Below are 19084 nucleotides of genomic sequence, written 5' to 3'. Positions count from 1 at the left end.
TCCGTTACTCTTTTTTCTCTTTATTTATCTTCTTAAAATATGTTTAGCCTGCTATTGTAGATGCTCTCAGACCTCCCCTGCTCCTCCTTATTCTTGGGATCATATGAGAATGAAGGATATTCCCATAGAGACGGGCCACACAGGGATTCGGCGCAGCCAGATACCGCCACGCACGCCGAGTCGCAAATTCCCAATGCGTTTGGACACCCCGGCCGACGGAGTCCCCCCGTCCCGGATGCATGGGGGCGCCAGTAACGCCCACTGCCTGCACAGCCCTGCACCGGCGCCGGTGCTCCACTCTGCTCCGCGGGGGGCGCAGGCTTTTTTTGCCTGCGCTGCCTGCGTGCACATGTCCGCGCCATGTCAGGTTGTTCGCTGGTCGCCGTCGTCGTGGCGGCCAGCGCGGTGGCCTCCCGCGGCCACGTATCAGTGTATCACGTACTCCCCCGCGCGCGCGCGCCCATCGAAACCCCCACCCCCCACCCCCGCGCGCGCGTCCACTTGCTGCTAGCTGAGATAGGTAGCGCGCGGTAGCTGCCAACCCGGCTCACATCACACTCGTCGCTCAGCTCAGCTCACACTCACACCGTCACACACATCGCGCTCGAACCGCCCCTGTTTCTGTTTGAGTACCCGGTTCTCCCACTAGAATACTCGTCAAAACGGGACTCCTCTTTGCCCCATTCGGTGCGCGATAACTACTGCGCGACTCGTATCCTTTCTCGCTCTCTCTGTCTCTGTCTCACTCTCTCTGTCTCGCGGTTCTCGCCTCCTCCTCCTCCTCTCTTTCCTTTTTCCTCTCTCTGCTCCTCGTAGTTGCAGTCACCTCTCCTCTCCTTGTTCTTGCAGTCAGCTCAGCTCCGGACGCAGCACCAGGTGATTGTGTGTGTGCATCATTTCTCTTTTATCATCATCCATCTCTTCTTCTTCTTCTTCTTCGATTGGCTCGGGCTCTCGGCTGAAGCGAGTGTTTTGTCTGACAGTTTTCTCGGAGTGCCATCAGCTCGCGGGAGAGTTGCCGGAAGAGAAGCTCGCCGCCGGCGTACGACGGTGAAGGGGGAACGTACGAGCGCGAGTGCGGGGGTGTGGTGCGCCGCCGCTGTCGAGGTAGCTGACGCGGCCTCTGGAAGGCTCTCAGCCTCTCAGGCAGGTTAGAAGCTGATCTGATCCCCTTGCCTAGCTTTTTGCTCGCTTTGTTTATGCTTGGACTAATTAAATGAGGTTTGGTACGTGACGTCATGGTTCAAACGCAACTAGTACTACTCTTTTAACCACAAGCATTTCTTCTGGTTTTCTAGAGGGAGAATGGCCAAATGGGGGTATCGTCTAGATTACCATTCTTCTTTACATTTTAAAAAGGCCCCAAATGCACAAAAGAGAGAGAGAGAAAATTTGAGGTCAGTATTATTCTGATTCTCTACGATCATGCATGTACTCTCGAGAAGCTTTTGGTTCCATGAGCCGCGTGTCACGCAGTGGCAATTTCAGATGGCAATCGAAATGGTGTCCTTTGTGCCAAATGGCACGTTTGGATCTTCGCCGCTAATCACATCCAATTCTAGGTTCATTTCTTTTTTTTGAGAGAAAGTATATATTTTATTAGTCGTCGCGTGCTCGATCAGGTCGCTGGCTTGACGCTGTAGCCACCCATACCGTCGTAGAACAAACCGTATGGTGCACATCTACCCCTGTCCATCACTTTCATGAACGCTGCCTAGCTTATCCTCCAAACTTTTTGGAAAAGAAAAGGATTGGAAACAAAATTGGATTATTTTTTTTATAACAAAATGGTCGTGGAAGACGATTCAAGTATTCAACCCTAGAAAGGGTACAAGTGTTTGGCCCATGGAATCTTGAGCTATGTGGCTCTTGTTGCTCTGGTTCTGCAGCAAGGGGACACGCACTGTACTCCTCGGTGCAGCTCGGCCTCAAGTTTGGATGATTGGATCTCCCTTTAGATTCAGGGAAGAGTCACGTGGGAGTTCTGTGCGTAGGGGCCCACATTCAGTGGCCTGTGTTCATAAAAATATCTTCTACTATCATGCCACTGATCCTTTATAATTGTAATAATGCCATCTTCCAATCTTTTCTTGATCTACTAGTGGTCCTAGTTGCTGTTACCAAATCATGTCGCAACCCAAGGTTCTCTTGTGAAATTTCTTCTCCCCAAATGTTCAGAAATGTGTAGTAGTTAGCTAGCTATGAGGTTCTGATAGAAAATTCTGTAACAAGACTTGCACCAAGACTGAATTCATCGCTGAGGATGCGACTCCTTGCCGAAACAGCCGACGAGACAAAAACCTGAACTGAGCATTAGTAGTTTAAAACAGAGGAGACTATGATTTCCGTTTAGATTGATAGATTTTCTACTCTTCAGAAAATTTATGCCTTTCTCTTGCTACATCAGGCAGAATAGTTTGTAGGGAGTACAAGTAGCAGAACTGGTGTGTTTGGGATCCAATCATACGCGATGGCCTTCTTCCCTAACATTCCCGAGGCAAAGCAGGAGATTCAGTCCTTGTACAGAAATTATGCACTTTTGTTTGACATGTCATCGGATAATGCCGGTGTAGACTCCCGCATAATGCGGCGCCAGCCTGCCATGTTGATAGATCGTTCTGTTTTCCTCACTGGAAGCGCGATTTGGACTATTGCCCTCCACTACAAGGCTCACATTTACAGATGGTTACTGCAGAAGTTTTCTGCCATCCAGGTTAGTATCTAAATATTGTTCAAGAGCTCCTTAATTCACTTCTAGCACTACTTCTTTCTGTTCATCCTAACGGCCTAACCCAATGTGTTTCTAACTTGACAATGTGACAGGGCGCACCAATTTATTGTGCCATGATATTGCGATCCTTATGTCGACGTAGCTCCTTGCCTTTCTTTGTTGGCATTAGTGTTCTGACAGCCAGGATATATAACTACGTTACGATTCACAATCATATTTATTCCCCACAACTCTGCGCTGGCCATGACGCTAACCTTCGGAGGGATTTGTTCATTCAAGACACTGAATTGTGCAATAAGCAAACCCTCGATTCAGGTTTCCTTGGCAGCAAGCATGATTGTATCCGTCTAGCACTTCATTTTATTTGCAGCACTGCCAATTTAAAGGTTTATACAACACCAAAACAGATCGGTTTCGATGGGAAGTGCAAACAAAAGAATACCGAGAGAGGCCGATTTTGGAGGATCTTATCAACAAATGAGCAATATCTGACTTATATTGGGGCACTAGTGACACTACAACTGTTTTTACAACTGAGCAGAGCGAACATTACCACTCTGCTCCTGCCAATGCTATATCAGACAACAAGCTCCCAGCGCAATGCTGCGGTTGTCGGTAACATCGTGATTGTTTTGGTGAACTCCTTTGGCATTCTTGGGTCTGACTTCACAACAAAGCACCACGGACGGGAGGTCACATTCACCGTGAGCGCCATTCTGATGGTGTTTTGCCAGGTAACTAACTGACCAGGAAAAAAATCTCCAATATTTTCTCATCAGTTCTATGTTTCTGTGCGTACTAAACATAAAAAAATTGCTGTTCATGGTTGAAATTATAATTTGCAAGATCACAATCCCATTGCTTGTGGAAGCGCAAATCGGGCTGGGCGGTGGAACTCGGATACTGACGGGCTACACCACGGCGACATTCCTGCTCACATGCGTCGTCTCCTATGGTCTCAGCTGGTCATGGGGCTCATTGTTCTGCACTATTCCTGGTATGAAGATTCAGTCAGCTGGGCAGGTTATCGGCATGGGTCTCAGTTTCGGGCTCTGCTTCGTGCAAATGCAGTACTTCCTGCTGATGCTGTGCCGGCTGAAGAACGCCATCCTTGCATACTACGCAATGTGGATTTGGTCTTGATTTAAACTAGGATCTCAAGAGAAGAGATGGGATAGATGGCTAGATGTCTGCCCGTTTTACTGCTAGCGTTTGATGGATGTAAATATGCTCATTTTCTTTGCCTGTTCTGTACAGTTTTTGTATTGGTTGCTATCTCAGTGTAGATTCTCCCAAGCAGTTTCTGCGACTATGAGGCAATTAACAAATGTTATGCTAGTTCTGTTGCCCTTTTTCTAAGGTTTTTGAAAGTGGCACTAGTTCGTCTTGACTGACCAATCCTGGAGGATTTAGGCTTTTTATTGGCTTTGTTAATTAATGCGAATCTTGCTTCAATCTGTCTGTGCTGAAAACTCAGCAGATTAGTGGCAATGAAAGCTGAGTAGCTGACAGACATACTCCCTCCGTCCTAAAAAAGACAAATCCTGTGTTTTCGTGTTCAACTTTGACTGTCCGTTTTATATGAAATTTTTTTATAATTCGTATTTTTATTGTTGTTAGATGATAAAACATGATTAATATTTTATGAATGACTTGTCTTTTTAATTTTTTTCATAATTTTTTCAAATAAGACGGACGGTCAAATGTTAGGCACGGAAACTAGATTTATCTTTTTTTTTTGGACGGAGGGAGTAGACATCAATCATTCAGTGCATCGACCAAATACGGTGACGTTGAACTAAGTGTAATTTTAACATTCTTTGAGAAGGTTCAACATATTTTTTTCTACTCTCTCTCCTAAAATATAAAATATAAAGAGTTTTAGAGGGATATGACACATTATAATGTATTATGAATCTGGACAGCCTCTCTAGCCAATCTGGTTATATTCGTAGCACTAGAGTGTGTCACATTCTTTCAAAATCACTTATAATATGAAATGGAGGAGGTATTATAAAACTTCATAGGTTTACCATGTTTTTTCTACTAGAAAACTTGATATCCCAAGCTGTAAAGTTTTGGTATCTACATATATTTTCTCAAGAACCGTAAAATTATACCATATTTTACGACACATTTGTTGTGCTCAATGTTGTCAATGTTAAGCCAGTGTTCTTTTCTTCTCTCTTTTTTTTTAACTTCTACTTCATTTTTCGTGTGTGCAGTGATGGTTTTTTTTTCAATATTTTCTTTAGAAAAGTAGTTTTCAACAGCCATAATAATTTTTCATGTTTTTAAAACTAATACTTGATTAGTCATATGTTAATCATGCAAGCACCACATGTCACTTGTGTTCAGATCTCCCACAACAACAGTCACCTCCAAATGTTCAAAGCCGAATAAACTCCACAACTTAGCATGACACAGAGTAAGGTTTAGTCACATATCTTCCTTATAAGATGTCCACGAAACACATGTACTTTTTTTGCAAAAAGTTTCTATACGAAAGTGGCTTTTAAAAAAATTAAATTAATCCATTTTCAAAAAAAAGCTAATACTTAATTAATCACGCGCTAATGGATCGCTTCGTTTTCTGTGCAAAGGTTCCTATTGGGATCCATGGATAGCGAACACACTCTAAACAATTTGAAACTCCCATGCATAGAAATTAAGGAAGTGGAACAACCAAAAGCTATATTTTGAGTTTTAGTTCAACAACAAAAGGTGAGATTTGGAAGTGTGATAACCTGCTCTTGCTCATGTCAAGCCATAAATGATTTTGAGTTCCGGAACCAAACCGACAGGGAAAGGAAAACCGCACTCGTGGCCCTATATACAGACTATATTAGAAACTGGGGTAGCAAAAGGATACGATTAGTCGATTACACTGAGCACGGCCGCTTATTTAGTTAAAACAACGATTACTTCATCCCATGTATAAATTCCTCTTTAGCTTCTAAAAATAGCAACAAGCACTTATAGATTGGTCACTAGTCTAATATGTATATGTACTTATTATAAAAACTAGGAAGGTAGCCCGCGCATACGCGCGGGCATGTTGTTTAATCTTGTTTGAACTTTTATTGCGAATGTTTATGTGTGGATCATATTTTTGAAATATTTGTTGACTCTATTTTAAACGTATTTTTGTTAATAACTGGTTTGGGCGTATTATTTGAAAATGTATATCCTCAAATTTATTAGAAAAAATATGTCACAATAATAGAGTTAGTTAATATCTATTTCTATTATGTGTGATTTTTTCTTTTAAATTTTTGGAGTTTCCCAACTTTATATAACATTTTTTTATTGTGTATGTTATTGATGACTTTAAGTAACATTTTAATTTTACTATATATTAATGAAAGATATTTTCTATTAAAAATATAGCTAATGATACTACTTTATCTAATCAAACATAGACTTATATTACTTATATTACCTCCGTCACATAAGTCGAAGGAGTTAACTTTTATCCCAAAATAATAGAAGAATTTATATGTAACTGAGAGAAAGTGATTTTTTTTTAAATACTACCACGATAATCAAAGTACGGTATCATACTTTGACAAATATCTATAGGGTAGTGCATGTTAGTTCAGTGTCCGGTTTGTTTTCAACATCTATTGTTCTAATCACATGAGACACCTTTAGTAATTTGGATAATACATATATACACTTAAATTAGCGTTATATATTCATCAAGTGGTTTCTTACACTAAAATGTGATGTGAAATTATTATCATTGAACGCGCTGATGAAGCCTAGAGGGGGGGGGGGGGGGGGTAAATAGGCTGTCCCTGAAAACTTAGAAACAAATCGCAGCAGTAAAATTCAAACAGACCCGGAACTTCCTGGGTAAGGAACTCCGGAACTTCCGGCCTTTCAGGCCCGAAACTTCCGGTGTTCTAGGACAGGAACTTCCGGGTAATAGAACAAAGGTGAAATTCAAATTTCGAAACAGGAGACTAAGCAAATCTTCACAAGATGGTGCACATGTATTCTAAGCAGAGGATATATCACAGAATCATCCATAGAAACATCACAGAAAGAGACAAGAGCAATTTTTTCCCGAAGTTCGGATCTTGCGATCCTACTCTCCGTTGAGGAGCTCCAAAGAGCTGGGTCTCGATTAACCCCTTGCCTCACTTGAGCAAAAACCCCAGAGGAAATCCACAGCCTTCAACCCCAAACACTCCTAGGCAAATTTCTAGAATTGAGTGAGCACCAAGATCCAACTCAACCTACTTCTAGAAATCCACTACAAGTGTAGGTTGCTCTACTTGGAAAACCTCTAGAATCTCAGCACAAGAACTTCATTAACTTACCTCGTTCTCTTTCGGAGGAGAGGAGATCCTTCACAAACTTACCCGGGACATCCACAATATGCAATGGATTCTCGCGGGCGACACCTAACCGTATAGGAGATCATTTCCAAGAGTAATAAGCACCGAGATGACAGCCCACGAGATATTCCAAGTGCTCACACAAGTTCCTAGTCTTCACACCTCTCCAAATCTTCTTCTCTTCTTCTCAATCTCTCCTTCTCACAAGAATTAGGCTCTAGATTGAGTGGAGAAGGCAAGAAACACTTGGGAGAGGCTAGCAACAGCTCTAGGTTCGAAAAGTGAAAGTGGAATAGCCAAGGAACGAGCTGGAAACGAGCTGTATATGTATAACGGCTAGGTGACGTCATCTAGCCGTTACTCACAATTTTGAACTGGAAACTAGACAGGAAGTTTCGGACCTGGAAGACAGGAACTTCCGGATAACACTTAGGGAAAGTTCATTCACAAGACCAGAACTTCCGGACCTGGAAGACAGGAAGTTCCGGACCTGCACTTTTGGACAGATGGAGTATAAGCAAAAATGACTCCTAGGGAAACTTGACACTTGGTTCACACTAAGAGCACTTGACATATCTCAGAGCATCACCTGGAACCCCTCTTAATAGTACGGTTTTTCCTAAAAACTCGATTTCAAGAGATAAACTATCCTATGCACTTCTCGAGTTCTGGTCCGCTTTGATTTTGTACTTTTGGGGGGGTCTCCAAGCATCCATCTTCCACACATTTAGACTAATGCACCTGAAAGTTACTCAATGAACTCATTAGTCCATTAACCACATTTGTCATTAATCACCAAAACCCACTAGGGGGATTAATGCACTTTCAATCTCCCCCTTTTTGGTGATTGATGACAACATGGTTAAAGCTTACAAAAGATTGATAAGAATTTTGTTTTGAATGGTTAGAGGTGAATGAAACTCCCCCTTAATGTATGCATATGGAAGATATGAGTGAAGCTCATATGCATATATTAATGGGAGCAACCGAAGAGAGTTTCCTTCATCTCTACTCATTTGTGGGATGCAAATAAGCAGTAAGAATAGATATGATATGCAAAAGATACGACATGGTGAGCACTCAAAAGGATAAAATCAACATCACATCACAAACAACAAATAAGACACTCATAACATAAAAGAAGTGTAGTATAAATAAAGAGCTACTAAGAGTATCTAACAGTCATTACATCCACACAAATAGAGAATTATTACATGTCCATAAGATCTTAAGAGTAGAGGCCAAAGGACTGCCAGGTCCGGAACTTCCGGATAAGCTGACATGAATATAAAGCGAGGGAGCTGCCAGGTCCGGAACTTCCGGATTAAACAGACAGAGCAGGCAACAATCATCAAAAACAAAATTTTGACCCCCTTCAATTGCAATTTTCTCCCCCTTTGGCATCAAGGCACCAAAAGGAGACAAAATCATAAGGAAAGAAGAGGATCAAGCCTCATCATCATCGCCATCAGAAGGAATGATCTCGGTGTCGCCGGAGTGAGTAGAGTCGATGTCTTGCCCGGTGGCATCCACTGCCTCATCTGGATCTGTTGGTACATTCTCAGTAGGTGCATCGGACTCCTCATCATCGCTGCTCTCCTCGGAGTGAGAGGACTCCTCATTGAAGAAATGAGAAATGCCAGAGGGACCCTCACCACTAGCAATGTCTCGAGCAGTCTCATAAGCAGCAAAAGGATCAACAAACTCCTCATCATCAGAAATGTCAGAGACATCCTTGCCTGCTGCAATCCAATCTTCCTTCTGACGCCTCTCTATTTCCTTTACCTTCTTAGCAGTCTTGGCACACATACAAAAGATAGCCCTGAGAGCCTTCTTTATCGGAGAAGAAGACTCAGAACGCTGTGGTGCAGCAGAGGAAGAAGGAGCAGCTGAGGTGGAAGCACGAGTTACCCTGGTAGAAGGAGTAGCTGAAGTAGTGGGAGCATGAGGACGGAAAGGCTTGTGTTGATTGTCCTTGAAATAACAAATCCCAGTCTTTGCCTGAATCATCTTCATGATATAAGGAGCATAGATGCAGCCCCTCTTTGGCTCACACACTGTCTCATAGATCTCACTCCAGATAAGCTTCATGATGCTGAAATCAGGCTTGTTGTAGCGCATGCGACTGAGGAGGTGCGCATGCTTACCTGGAAGAGCTGTAGCATCTCCCACTTTGGGGAGCAAAGACCACCTGAAGATAGAGTACAACACTCTATAGTATGGACGCAACCCACGAGTAGTCCCCAAACAATCCTTGGGAGCATCCTTCTCATACATTAAGGTAGTGCTAGTCGGTGACAGAGCATCCTCTACAAAGATATGTGGACGACTCAGGTCATCATCATCTAACCCCAAAGCTGCAACAAACTGTGCCATAGAGACCCTATACTGCTGCCCCTCAATGGTCCACTTTACAAAATCAAGTCCCTTCTTGGTGGTGCCAAAGAAAGCAGTGGAGTAGAACTGTCCAATCACTTCCTCATTCCCGGAATACTGCAAGGCCAACAAATCTGCCACGTGCTTGCGCTCACACACCTTGCGTACCTCATTGAAGACTATGTTGTTCTTTGAGGACATGTACTGCTAGTCTAGCCACTTCATCTCTACCACTGGATGAGATCTTCCCATGATCACAGAGTTATACCAATCAACCTGCACCAAGGTCCTGAATCTGTCATCCTGAGAGTCAGTAGACAGAGTATCAGGACTCACCATTCTGTCCTTTCCATACTTGAGCAGATTCTTCAGATAGTTCACTCTTGGCCGTCTTGGATCAGGATCAACAGCCCTTGTCTTGTACAGCCTCAAAGGATTGCTTTCAGAACCAGGCTCATCCTCATTGCCACCATCATCTGACTCTGATGCAGCTGGAGAGGGAGAGCAGGGAGCATCACGAATGACAATGCTACCAGCCCTCCTAGAATGGATCGGAATATGACTCCCACTATAAAAATCTCCAACTTTTTCTTTGCCCAATCTCCCCCTAGGACCACGAACCGGGGGGCTCGAGTCAGCAGGAACATCTTGCGAAAGCTTCTGTCTCTTCTCACGAGGCATACTGACCACTGCAACAAGAATCAACAAGGTTGGAGTGCAATGGTTAAAAGAAACAGTAGAGGAATCAAGGTTGCTGGCTGGCTGGACAGAGACTGGAAGTTCCGGGCCAAGAACACCGGAACTTCCGGCCTGCAAAACTGAAGAACAGAGGATTCAAACAGGCTAGTGCATGTGACAAAATCCTATAGATCGACAATCTACAAGGTAGCAGGAACAATTCTATCCAAAAGGTTTTCTCCCTAGGTTCACATATTTAGAGATCGGGGCAAAAACATGATGAACCAAAAGAGAAGAACAAAAGTGCTACCTTGAGAGAGGAAGTTGCAAATCGATCGCGGGATGATCCTCCTAGCCACCAATGTGGTTGATTCCACGGAGAGGAATCAAATTTCCACAGTTGAAAGTGAAAATCGCCAAGATGAGTACTGTAGCGGCAGCTAGGGTTTGGGAATCGGGGAGGAGAAGAAATGAGGAGAGAGATGGCAGGCTCGGGCTCCCCCTGGGTATTTATCCCCCCGACCCCCGGAAGTTCCGTACTGGGATGACCGGAAGTTCCGGACTGGGATGACCGGAACTTCCGGCCTGACAGAACAGAGGGCAGTCAGGCCCAAGTTCAAAGGAATAGATGAGAATTCAATGAAAAGAAATAGAAACCTATGGACATATAGAGACTTACGATGCATATGACCAGCCAACAATCAACATTACATAACAATGGTCAATATACATCACAAGAAAGAGATAAAAACCAAATTTTCGCAATAAAAACACACACAAAAAAAATTTCGCAAATTTTCACAAAAGGGGTTTTTGGATAAGAGAGGGAATGTTTGAGCTTTATTCCTGGTATCAAGACCATCTTCTACACAAGAAGTGATCTCAAGACACAAAAGCTCAATTTTTTTTGATTTTTTTAATTTACATTTTAGTGATACATGTTTGGCTATGAAGTAGCCAACCACCCATCACCTAATGTTACGAGAGTCTAAGATATTGAGCTCACTCCTAAGCTCACAAAATCTTTTCTCATCTAAAGGCTTGGTGAAAATGTCGGCTAATTGGGTTTTGGTTCTCACATGGGTAAGGCATATGTCTCCTTTAGTCTCATGATCTCTCAAAAAGTGATGGCGAATATCTATGTGCTTGGTTCTTGAGTGTTGGACGGGATTGTTGGCTATTTTGATGGCACTCTCATTGTCACATAGGAGTGGGATCTTGGTGAAGTTGTAGCCAAAGTCTTTTAGGGTTTGTTTCATCCAAAGGAGTTGGGCACAACAAGAACCGGCGGCGACATATTTGGCTTCGGCGGTGGATAAAGCAATGGAATTTTGCTTCTTGGAGGACCAAGAAACAAGGGACCGCCTAAGAAATTGACAAGTCCCGGTTGTGCTTTTTCTATCAACCTTACACCTGGCATAATCCGAATCAGAATAGCCCAAAAGCTCAAAGTCACAACCCTTAGGATACCACAAGCCAAGATTAGGAGTGTGAACTAAATATCTTAGAATTCTCTTGACGGCAATCAAATGGCACTCTTTAGGCTCTGCTTGAAAACGGGCACACATACAAACACTAAGCATGATGTCGGGACGAGATGCACATAAGTAAAGTAAAGATCCTACCATGGAGCGATATACCTTTTGGTCCACACATTTACCATTATCGTCGAGGTCTAGGTGGCCATTAGTAGGCATGGGCGTCTTGATAGGTTTGGCATCCTCCATCCCAAACTTCTTGAGTATGTCTTTCACGTACTTGGTTTGAGAGATGAAGGTGCCCTCTTGTGCTTGCTTCACTTATAGCCCGAGGAAGAAGGTCAACTCGCCCATCATAGACATCTCAAACCTTTTAGTCATGATACTACTAAATTCTTCACAAAAAGAGGCATTAGTAGAACCAAATATTATGTCATCGACATAAATTTGGCATATGAATAAATCACTCTTAAATTTTTTAGTGAAGAGAGTAGTATCCGCCTTTCCAATTTCAAAACCATTCTTCAAAAGAAAATCTCGGAGACATTCATACCAAACTCTAGGGGCTTGCTTGAGCCCGTAGAGCGCCTTGTGGAGCTTGTACACATGGTTTGGCAACTTTGGATCCTCGAACCCCGGTGGTTGCTCCACATAGACCAACTCCGAGATAGGTCCATTGAGAAAGGCACTCTTGACATCCATTAGGAATAACCTGAAATCATGGTGAGCGGCTTAGGCTAAAAGAATTCTAATTGACTCAAGGCGAGCGACAGGTGCGAAAGTTTCACCAAAATCGAGACCCTCGACTTGGGTGAACCCTTGCGCAACTAACCGGGCTTTGTTCCTTACAACCACACCATGTTCATCTTGCTTGTTGCGAAAGATCCAGTTGGTGCCGATGACATTTTGCTTGGGTCTCTCCACCAAAGTCCATACTTGGTTGCGAGTGAAGTTATTTAACTACTCTTGCATGGTCATCACCTAATCCGGATCACCAAGCGCATCTTCCACCCTGGTTGGTTCCAAAGAAGAGACAAACGAGAAGTGTTGACAAAAACTTGCGACACGAGAGCGAGTAGTTACCCATTTTCTTATGTCACCAAGTATGTTGTCGACGGGATGATCTCTTTGGACAGTGTCATGTATCCTTGGATGGTGCATTGGGGGGACCTGAGCCTGATCAGTATGCTCTAAAGTGCCCGCAGCATCGATCCCATCCACTTGTGCCCGTCTTCACTGCCACTGGTCCGGAGGTTCCGGACTGTAGAACCCGGAACTTCCGGGCCTGGAGATGTCTGGAGGTTCCGGTCAATAGGACCCAGAACTTCCGGCTCAGCAGACACAGCACTTGTAGGGCTATTGGATGTCGATGACGGAGGTTGATCCCTATCTTCTTGGTCATCCTGCGTCTCGACTGGTCGTATGTCTCCAATAGCCTTAGTACCTATAGCTTGACTTGGATCCCCATCACCTACAACATGTACAACAACTTGCTCTCCATGGGAGCCATTAGATTCATCAAATGTCACATCCCTAGTGACTTCAACAATACCGGAGGTTTTGTTGAAGACACGATATGCATGTGCATTTGATTCATAGTCAAGTAAGAATCCCTCATCCACCTTAGGTGAGAACTTAGATGAGCGAGACCTCTTACTTAAAATAAAACATTTGCTCCCAAAGACATGAAAATATGAAACATTAGGCTTCTTACCACTCAAGAGCTCATATGAAGTTTTCTTTAGGATTTTGTGGAGGTACAAGCGGTTGATGGCATGACATGCGGTACTCACGGCCTCCGCCCAAAAGACATCCGAAGTCTTGTACTCATCAAGCATTGCCCTTGCGGCTTCAATGAGGGTTCGGTTCTTCCTCTCAACAATGCCGTTTTGGGGAGGATCATAGGGGGCGGAGAACTCGTGCTTGATTCCTTCTTCATCAAGAAATTCCTCCACTTGAGTGTTCTTGAATTCTCCTCCATTGTCGGTTCGCACCCTCTTGATAGTGAGATCATAGAGGTTTTGGGCTTGCTTTGCGAAGCGCTTGAAGACATCTTGAGCTTTGCTTTTGTCATGGAGAAAGTACACCCAAGTGAAGCGTGAAAAATCATCAACAATAACGAAACCATACTTATTACCTCCAATGCTTACGTAGGCCACGGACCCAAATAAATCCATATGAAGAAGCTCGAGTGGTCTTGTTGTAGTCATGATGTTTTTTATAGGATGTGGACTCCCAACTTGCTTCCCGGCTTGGCAAGCACTACACACACGATCTTTCTCAAAAGAAACATTAGATAGACCAAGAATGTGTTCCCCTTTTAGAAGAGATGCCAAATTCTTCATTCCAACATGGGCTAACCTACGGTGCCATAGCCAACCCATAGAGGATTTAGCAATCAAGCATGCCTCCGGATTCACTCTATCCACGTCGAAATTAACGAGATAGAGATCACCCTTTAACACACCCTTGAATGCTATGGAAGAGTCATCTCGCCTAAAAACAGTCACATCCACATCGGTAAACAAGCAATTAAATCCTAACTTACACAATTAAGACACGGATAATAAATTGTAGCTTAATGAATTGACAAGGAGAACATTAGATAGAGATTGATTCTTGGAAATGGCAATCTTACCGAGACCCATTACCTTTCCTTTACCATCATCTCCAAAGACAATATTTGCACGACTTCCACCCTCCTCATCAAGACTTGTAAACATACTCCTCTCTCCCGTCATATGATTGGTGCAACCACTGTCCACAACCCATCTTGAGCCACCGGAGGAGTATGCCTACAACAGAAATCAAGCTTGGGATTTAGGAACCCAAACTTGTCCAAGTTTGGGTCCCTTGATGTTAGTCACCAAAGCCTTTGGCACCCACACACAAGTGCGGTACTCATCATTGTAATTCCCATTAAAATAAGCAACCACTTTGCCCTCTGAATTTTTAGAAATTACATATGAATCATAGTAAAGACCCTCTGGCCGGAACTTCCTGGCATTATACCCGGAACTTCCGGTCAGCCCCTTCGGCTTATCAAAAGTCCGGAACTTCCTGACAAAATGTCTGGAACTTCCTGTCTTACAGGGCAGGAACTTCCGGTCATTTTGCCCGGAACTTCCGGGTGTCTGACCAGTGAAGGGGCAAGTCACTTCACTTGCTTGTGGAGCTTTACCTTCTCTCACAAACATCAAGCATTCTTTCCCATTTACCATCACATGCTTAGACACAGGACTTCCACCAGAAAGCCCGAGCCCGTGTCCATCCTTGTTAGGATGAGCGGTGATGGTCTTGTAAAGGGCATCTCTTGAATGGTATGTCTTCATGCATCCATATTTCACCAATGTGCCCAACCTCTCATTCTCTTTCTTAAGAGCTTGCATAGCATCAACATTAGTAGCATAAGAGTTCAAATCAACATTGTAACACCTAGCACAACCATTGCTAGTAGATGGGTTGGAAGAATTAGAAACCACATTTGGTTGAGAAGTGCTATTTCAAAGAATGTCAATTGAACTTCAAGATCTTTATGACTTTTGTCTAAATTAGCAAATTTCTCTTGAAGAGTTTCATTGACATCCCTAAGGCTAGCTAGAGAACCATTTGCCAAATTAAGCTCATTAGCTAGTTGTTCATTTTTAGCACATTCTTTAGCTAGGCTCTCCTCTAAGGTAAGGTTTCTTTTCTTCTCAAGAATAAGCAATTCTTCTTGCCTTTCGAGTGATTGTTCTTTACTATCCAAAGCTCTCATTAACTTAGCCAAATGTTGCATAGCGGGTTTGCTAAAGCTCTTAAGCACATCATCTAATTCATTATCACTTTCCTCATCACTAGAATCAACATCAGGAGAAGTGTGAGAGGGCTTTTAAGTCATCACCTTGCGGCCTTGGGCCATGAAGCATGAGTAGTGGTAGGAGTCGTCGTCGTCATCACTCAAGTTGTTGAAGAGACGCTCCTTGCTTGAAGAGGATGACTTGAAGGCGACGGTAGCAACACCACCTTCTCCTTCAACCTTGTCTTTTGGCTCGGGCTTGGGCTTGACTTCGGGATCTTCTTCATCTCCGGAGTACCACACCTCCGCCATGTGTGCCTCCGCCACATGAGCACGCTCCGGCTTCTTCTTGCCTCCTTTAGCCTTAGCTTTATTTGACTTGGGACAATCGGCAATGAAGTGGCCATATTCGCCACAATTGAAGCAAGCTCTCTTTGATTGCCTCTTTCCCTTGTCATCATCCTTCCTCCCTTTGCCATAGCCACTCTTGCGAAGAAAGTGCTTGAATCTCTTGACAATAAAAGCCATCTCTTCATCTTCACTTTCTTCACAACTTGACTCTTCTTCTTGTTTTGCCTTCAAAGCAACTTCTTCATTTTTGATCATGGCGGCATTCTTCACCATTTGCCTCACTTCACGAGCTTCCTATTCTTGCATCTCATGAGACACAATTCTTCCAAGAATGTCACTTGGGGTGAGTCTCTTGAAGTCTTTCCTTTCCCGTATCATTGATACAAGAGTAAGATTTCTTGGACCAAATGCACGAAGAAGTCTCTTGACCACAAAGTGATTTGTCATGTCCTCACTCCCAAGTCATTTAATCTTGTTGACAAGGATCATCATCCTATCATACATCTCTTGTGGTGCCTCCTTGTCATCCATCACAAATCTTCCAAGCCTTCCTTCCAATAATTTAATCTTGGCCTCACGAACGGCGGGTGATCCCTCATGAGCCAATTGCAAAGTATCCTATATCTCCTTGGCCTCCTCAAGTCCATCAACCTTGTTGAACTCCTCTGGACTCAAGGCAGAGAGAATTGCATTGGAAGCTTGAGCATTGCGGTGGATGAGTTGTTCTTGCTCCGAAGTAAGCTCCATGTCATCATGGGGTACATCAACACCTGTACAAACAACTTTCCAAATACTTGGATGCAAAGAGATTAGATGAAACTTCATCTTGTGCTTCCAAGCGGCGTAATGTGTCCCATCAAATTGAGGAGCACGCCCAGAAGGCACGGAGACGAAGTTGTGTAGGGGAATGGTAAGTTTGCTGTAATCAAAAGGTATAGTAGCTCCCATGGGTGATGGAGTTCCCTTGCTGCTCGCTCCATCTTTGTCACGCCCGGAATTTCTATCCAAAATTCCAAACGCTTACATGTGTGTGAACCCTCGTCCAGGAATCAGCCGAGGCACACAATAACAAATTGATAATAGAGTACAATTATTACTCTAATTAATAAGCGAATAAAATGTCATTACAGAGGTAGATAGTTCCTCTCAATCAATAAAGATCTAAGCAGCGGAAAAAAAAAAAACGGCGGAGACGACTCCACTCCACAGGCAGCTTGACCAGGGCTACACCTAATCCTCCACACCATCAGCATCACTGTAGAACTCCTCCTCTAATGAATGATTGCAAGGTGAGTATATGACATACTCAGCAAGCCACGCAGCAATTATGCAAGTGCACAGGATAACAAAGGATGGCATAGTAGGGTTTCATTTGCATAAACAGCATTTAATAGACATTTCAGAATTTAATAAAACAGTTAAGTAATAATTAAACATTATTAATCCAACGCTATACAACATACCCTGTTGCATAGGCCCAACCATTCTGAACAACCAATCCCGGCTCCACAATTCTATCTCCAAACCAGGAATATACCATTCCAAACCAGGAGCTAATCAAATTATTACCAGTCATAGTATCTTTTATTATGACGAGAGGTGTGAGACTAATCACGAAAGACATTGTTAGACCCGCCCATAACCGCGGGCATGGCTATTCGAATAGTTTTACTCTGACTAGAGGTGTACCACTGTACCCACAAGACACAGCCCCACGACATGTCACCATGCGCCTTGATACCACCACGGTACCTCAGAAAGGAGCTGTGACAGTACCCCTCGCACAACACAATCCACTACAGCGCACCGTTCCTGGATCATAATCACCCCCTTATAAATAAGGCATGGACTCCCCAGCGACCCCCGTGGGCTTATCTCCGCCACTTCTCAGTCTGGTGCCCCGCAATGAACCATGCTATACAAAAGGTAAAGCCGTTGTCCACGCTGGCTTGTGGTTGGCACGGTTAATGTTTCACAACCGAAACTCGTGAACCGGTCCTTAATTGTCATGAGCACGACCATCAAAATCATGTGCTCACAACCCACCATTATCAGGTTTTAGTTGGCAAATTAATTAATTAACCAATCATGATTAACCATCATGAGTTATCATTAAGCCATCATTAAATAATAGTGAGTCATAAGTTATCCCAATAGTGTGCTAAAGTTTCTAAGCATGGCTAAGCAATCACATCTAATATCTAGCTGAACCGATATATAAAGCTCAACTAGTCAATTTATAATAACCCAAGGTATCAAGGAATAAAGTAATCAAGAACAAAAGGGCTATAACAAACAATAGGTTAATTCCACCCAATGACATTCGAAAATAAATGCAATAATTGAATAGAAATAATAGCTTTAAACGGGATCAACATGCTCAAAGGGTTGTTTGGGATCTGACTTGCCTTGCTGGCCTCGGAACTCCTCAAATTCTTCTCCTGCGAAAACGGACTCTCCGGAAACGTCGGAATCTAAACAGAAAAGAGCAAAACACCAAAACAGCACATAAACAAGCATGAGCAGTACATGTGGATATTTTTAACATGTAGATCTCAATTTTAGAAAAATTTAGAGACTTGAACCAACTAAATCCGAGCTAAGATGAGTTAGTTATGAATTTTTAAAGATTAAATCGGATTAAAACACTTATATGGATTTTAATTGAATTATGACGCAATAATGAATTATTTTTGAAAAGGAAAAGAGGATTTATTGCGTCAGCGGCTAGGGTTTGCGGTGGACCGGGTGCACGGCGACGGTTCACGAGATTGGACGGCCGAGATCGACCCATCCAAAACGAACGGCCGAGATCGACCGGTCCACGGCCGGACCACGGCGGACGGCATCGATGACGTCGGCGATGACGTCATCTCCGGCAGCGACCGAACCGCGCGAGCTCGCCGGCGAACGACGGCGCGGCGGCGTGAACGGAGAGCACCTACGGGTAGCGGACGGCACGGCGAACTCACTGGTGACCAAAGAAGCGGCGGAAGAACAACGGACGGCGACAGCGGCGAAGAAGAAACGGCGGCGACCTCCGGCTTGACGACGGCGACGTTGTTCCGGCGGTCGACAGCGACGGCGGAGGGGCGGACGAGGACGGCGACGTGACGGCGACCACGACGGCGGCCTTCCCGAGCGACGGCGACGACCGGAGCGACGGCGGCGCACGGCTGGAGCGACGGCGGCGACGGCGGCGCTAAGCTACATGGTGCTAGAGCTCTACCGGCGACGAGAGGCGAAGGCGAGGGTGGCGACGGGTAGCGGAGACACCGGGGATCCTTTTATAGGGGCAAGGACATGGCGGCGAAGGCCCACGGCGGCCGGCGACGAGAAGGAAAGT

General features: G+C 44.1%; 1 protein-coding gene across 2 annotated transcripts; it reads left to right on the top strand.

Moving 5' to 3' along the window:
* Positions 1–596: 596 nt before the first annotated feature.
* Positions 597–4069, top strand: LOC127764746 (sugar transport protein MST1-like). Of its 2 annotated transcripts, none has more exons than XM_052289663.1 (5): positions 597–876; positions 984–1150; positions 2408–2713; positions 2824–3465; positions 3578–4069. In XM_052289663.1, exons 3-5 carry the CDS (start codon positions 2471–2473, stop codon positions 3872–3874), a joined length of 1182 nt encoding a protein of 393 aa, XP_052145623.1. In that variant the 5' UTR covers positions 597–876; positions 984–1150; positions 2408–2470; the 3' UTR covers positions 3875–4069. The 2 variants fall into 2 exon arrangements, with proteins under 2 accessions (XP_052145623.1, XP_052145624.1); XM_052289664.1 differs by having other exon boundaries at positions 597–884.
* Positions 4070–19084: the final 15015 nt, after the last annotated feature.

Source organism: Oryza glaberrima, chromosome 2, assembly GCF_000147395.1.
Source record: "Oryza glaberrima chromosome 2, OglaRS2, whole genome shotgun sequence".
Taxonomy (NCBI): domain Eukaryota; kingdom Viridiplantae; phylum Streptophyta; class Magnoliopsida; order Poales; family Poaceae; genus Oryza; species Oryza glaberrima.
Note: the sequence above shows the minus strand (reverse complement) of the source record. Positions and strands in the feature narration are given on the sequence as shown.

Bases quoted from the DNA above. Each gene is read 5' to 3' on its own strand.
- LOC127764746 (XM_052289663.1), top strand. From the start codon at position 2,471: ATGGCCTTCTTCCCTAACATTCCCGAGGCAAAGCAGGAGATTCAGTCC. The intron at 2,714-2,823 runs GTTAGTATCTAA...ACAATGTGACAG, and splicing joins AGAAGTTTTCTGCCATCCAG to GGCGCACCAATTTATTGTGC. The intron at 3,466-3,577 runs GTAACTAACTGA...ATAATTTGCAAG, and splicing joins TTCTGATGGTGTTTTGCCAG to ATCACAATCCCATTGCTTGT.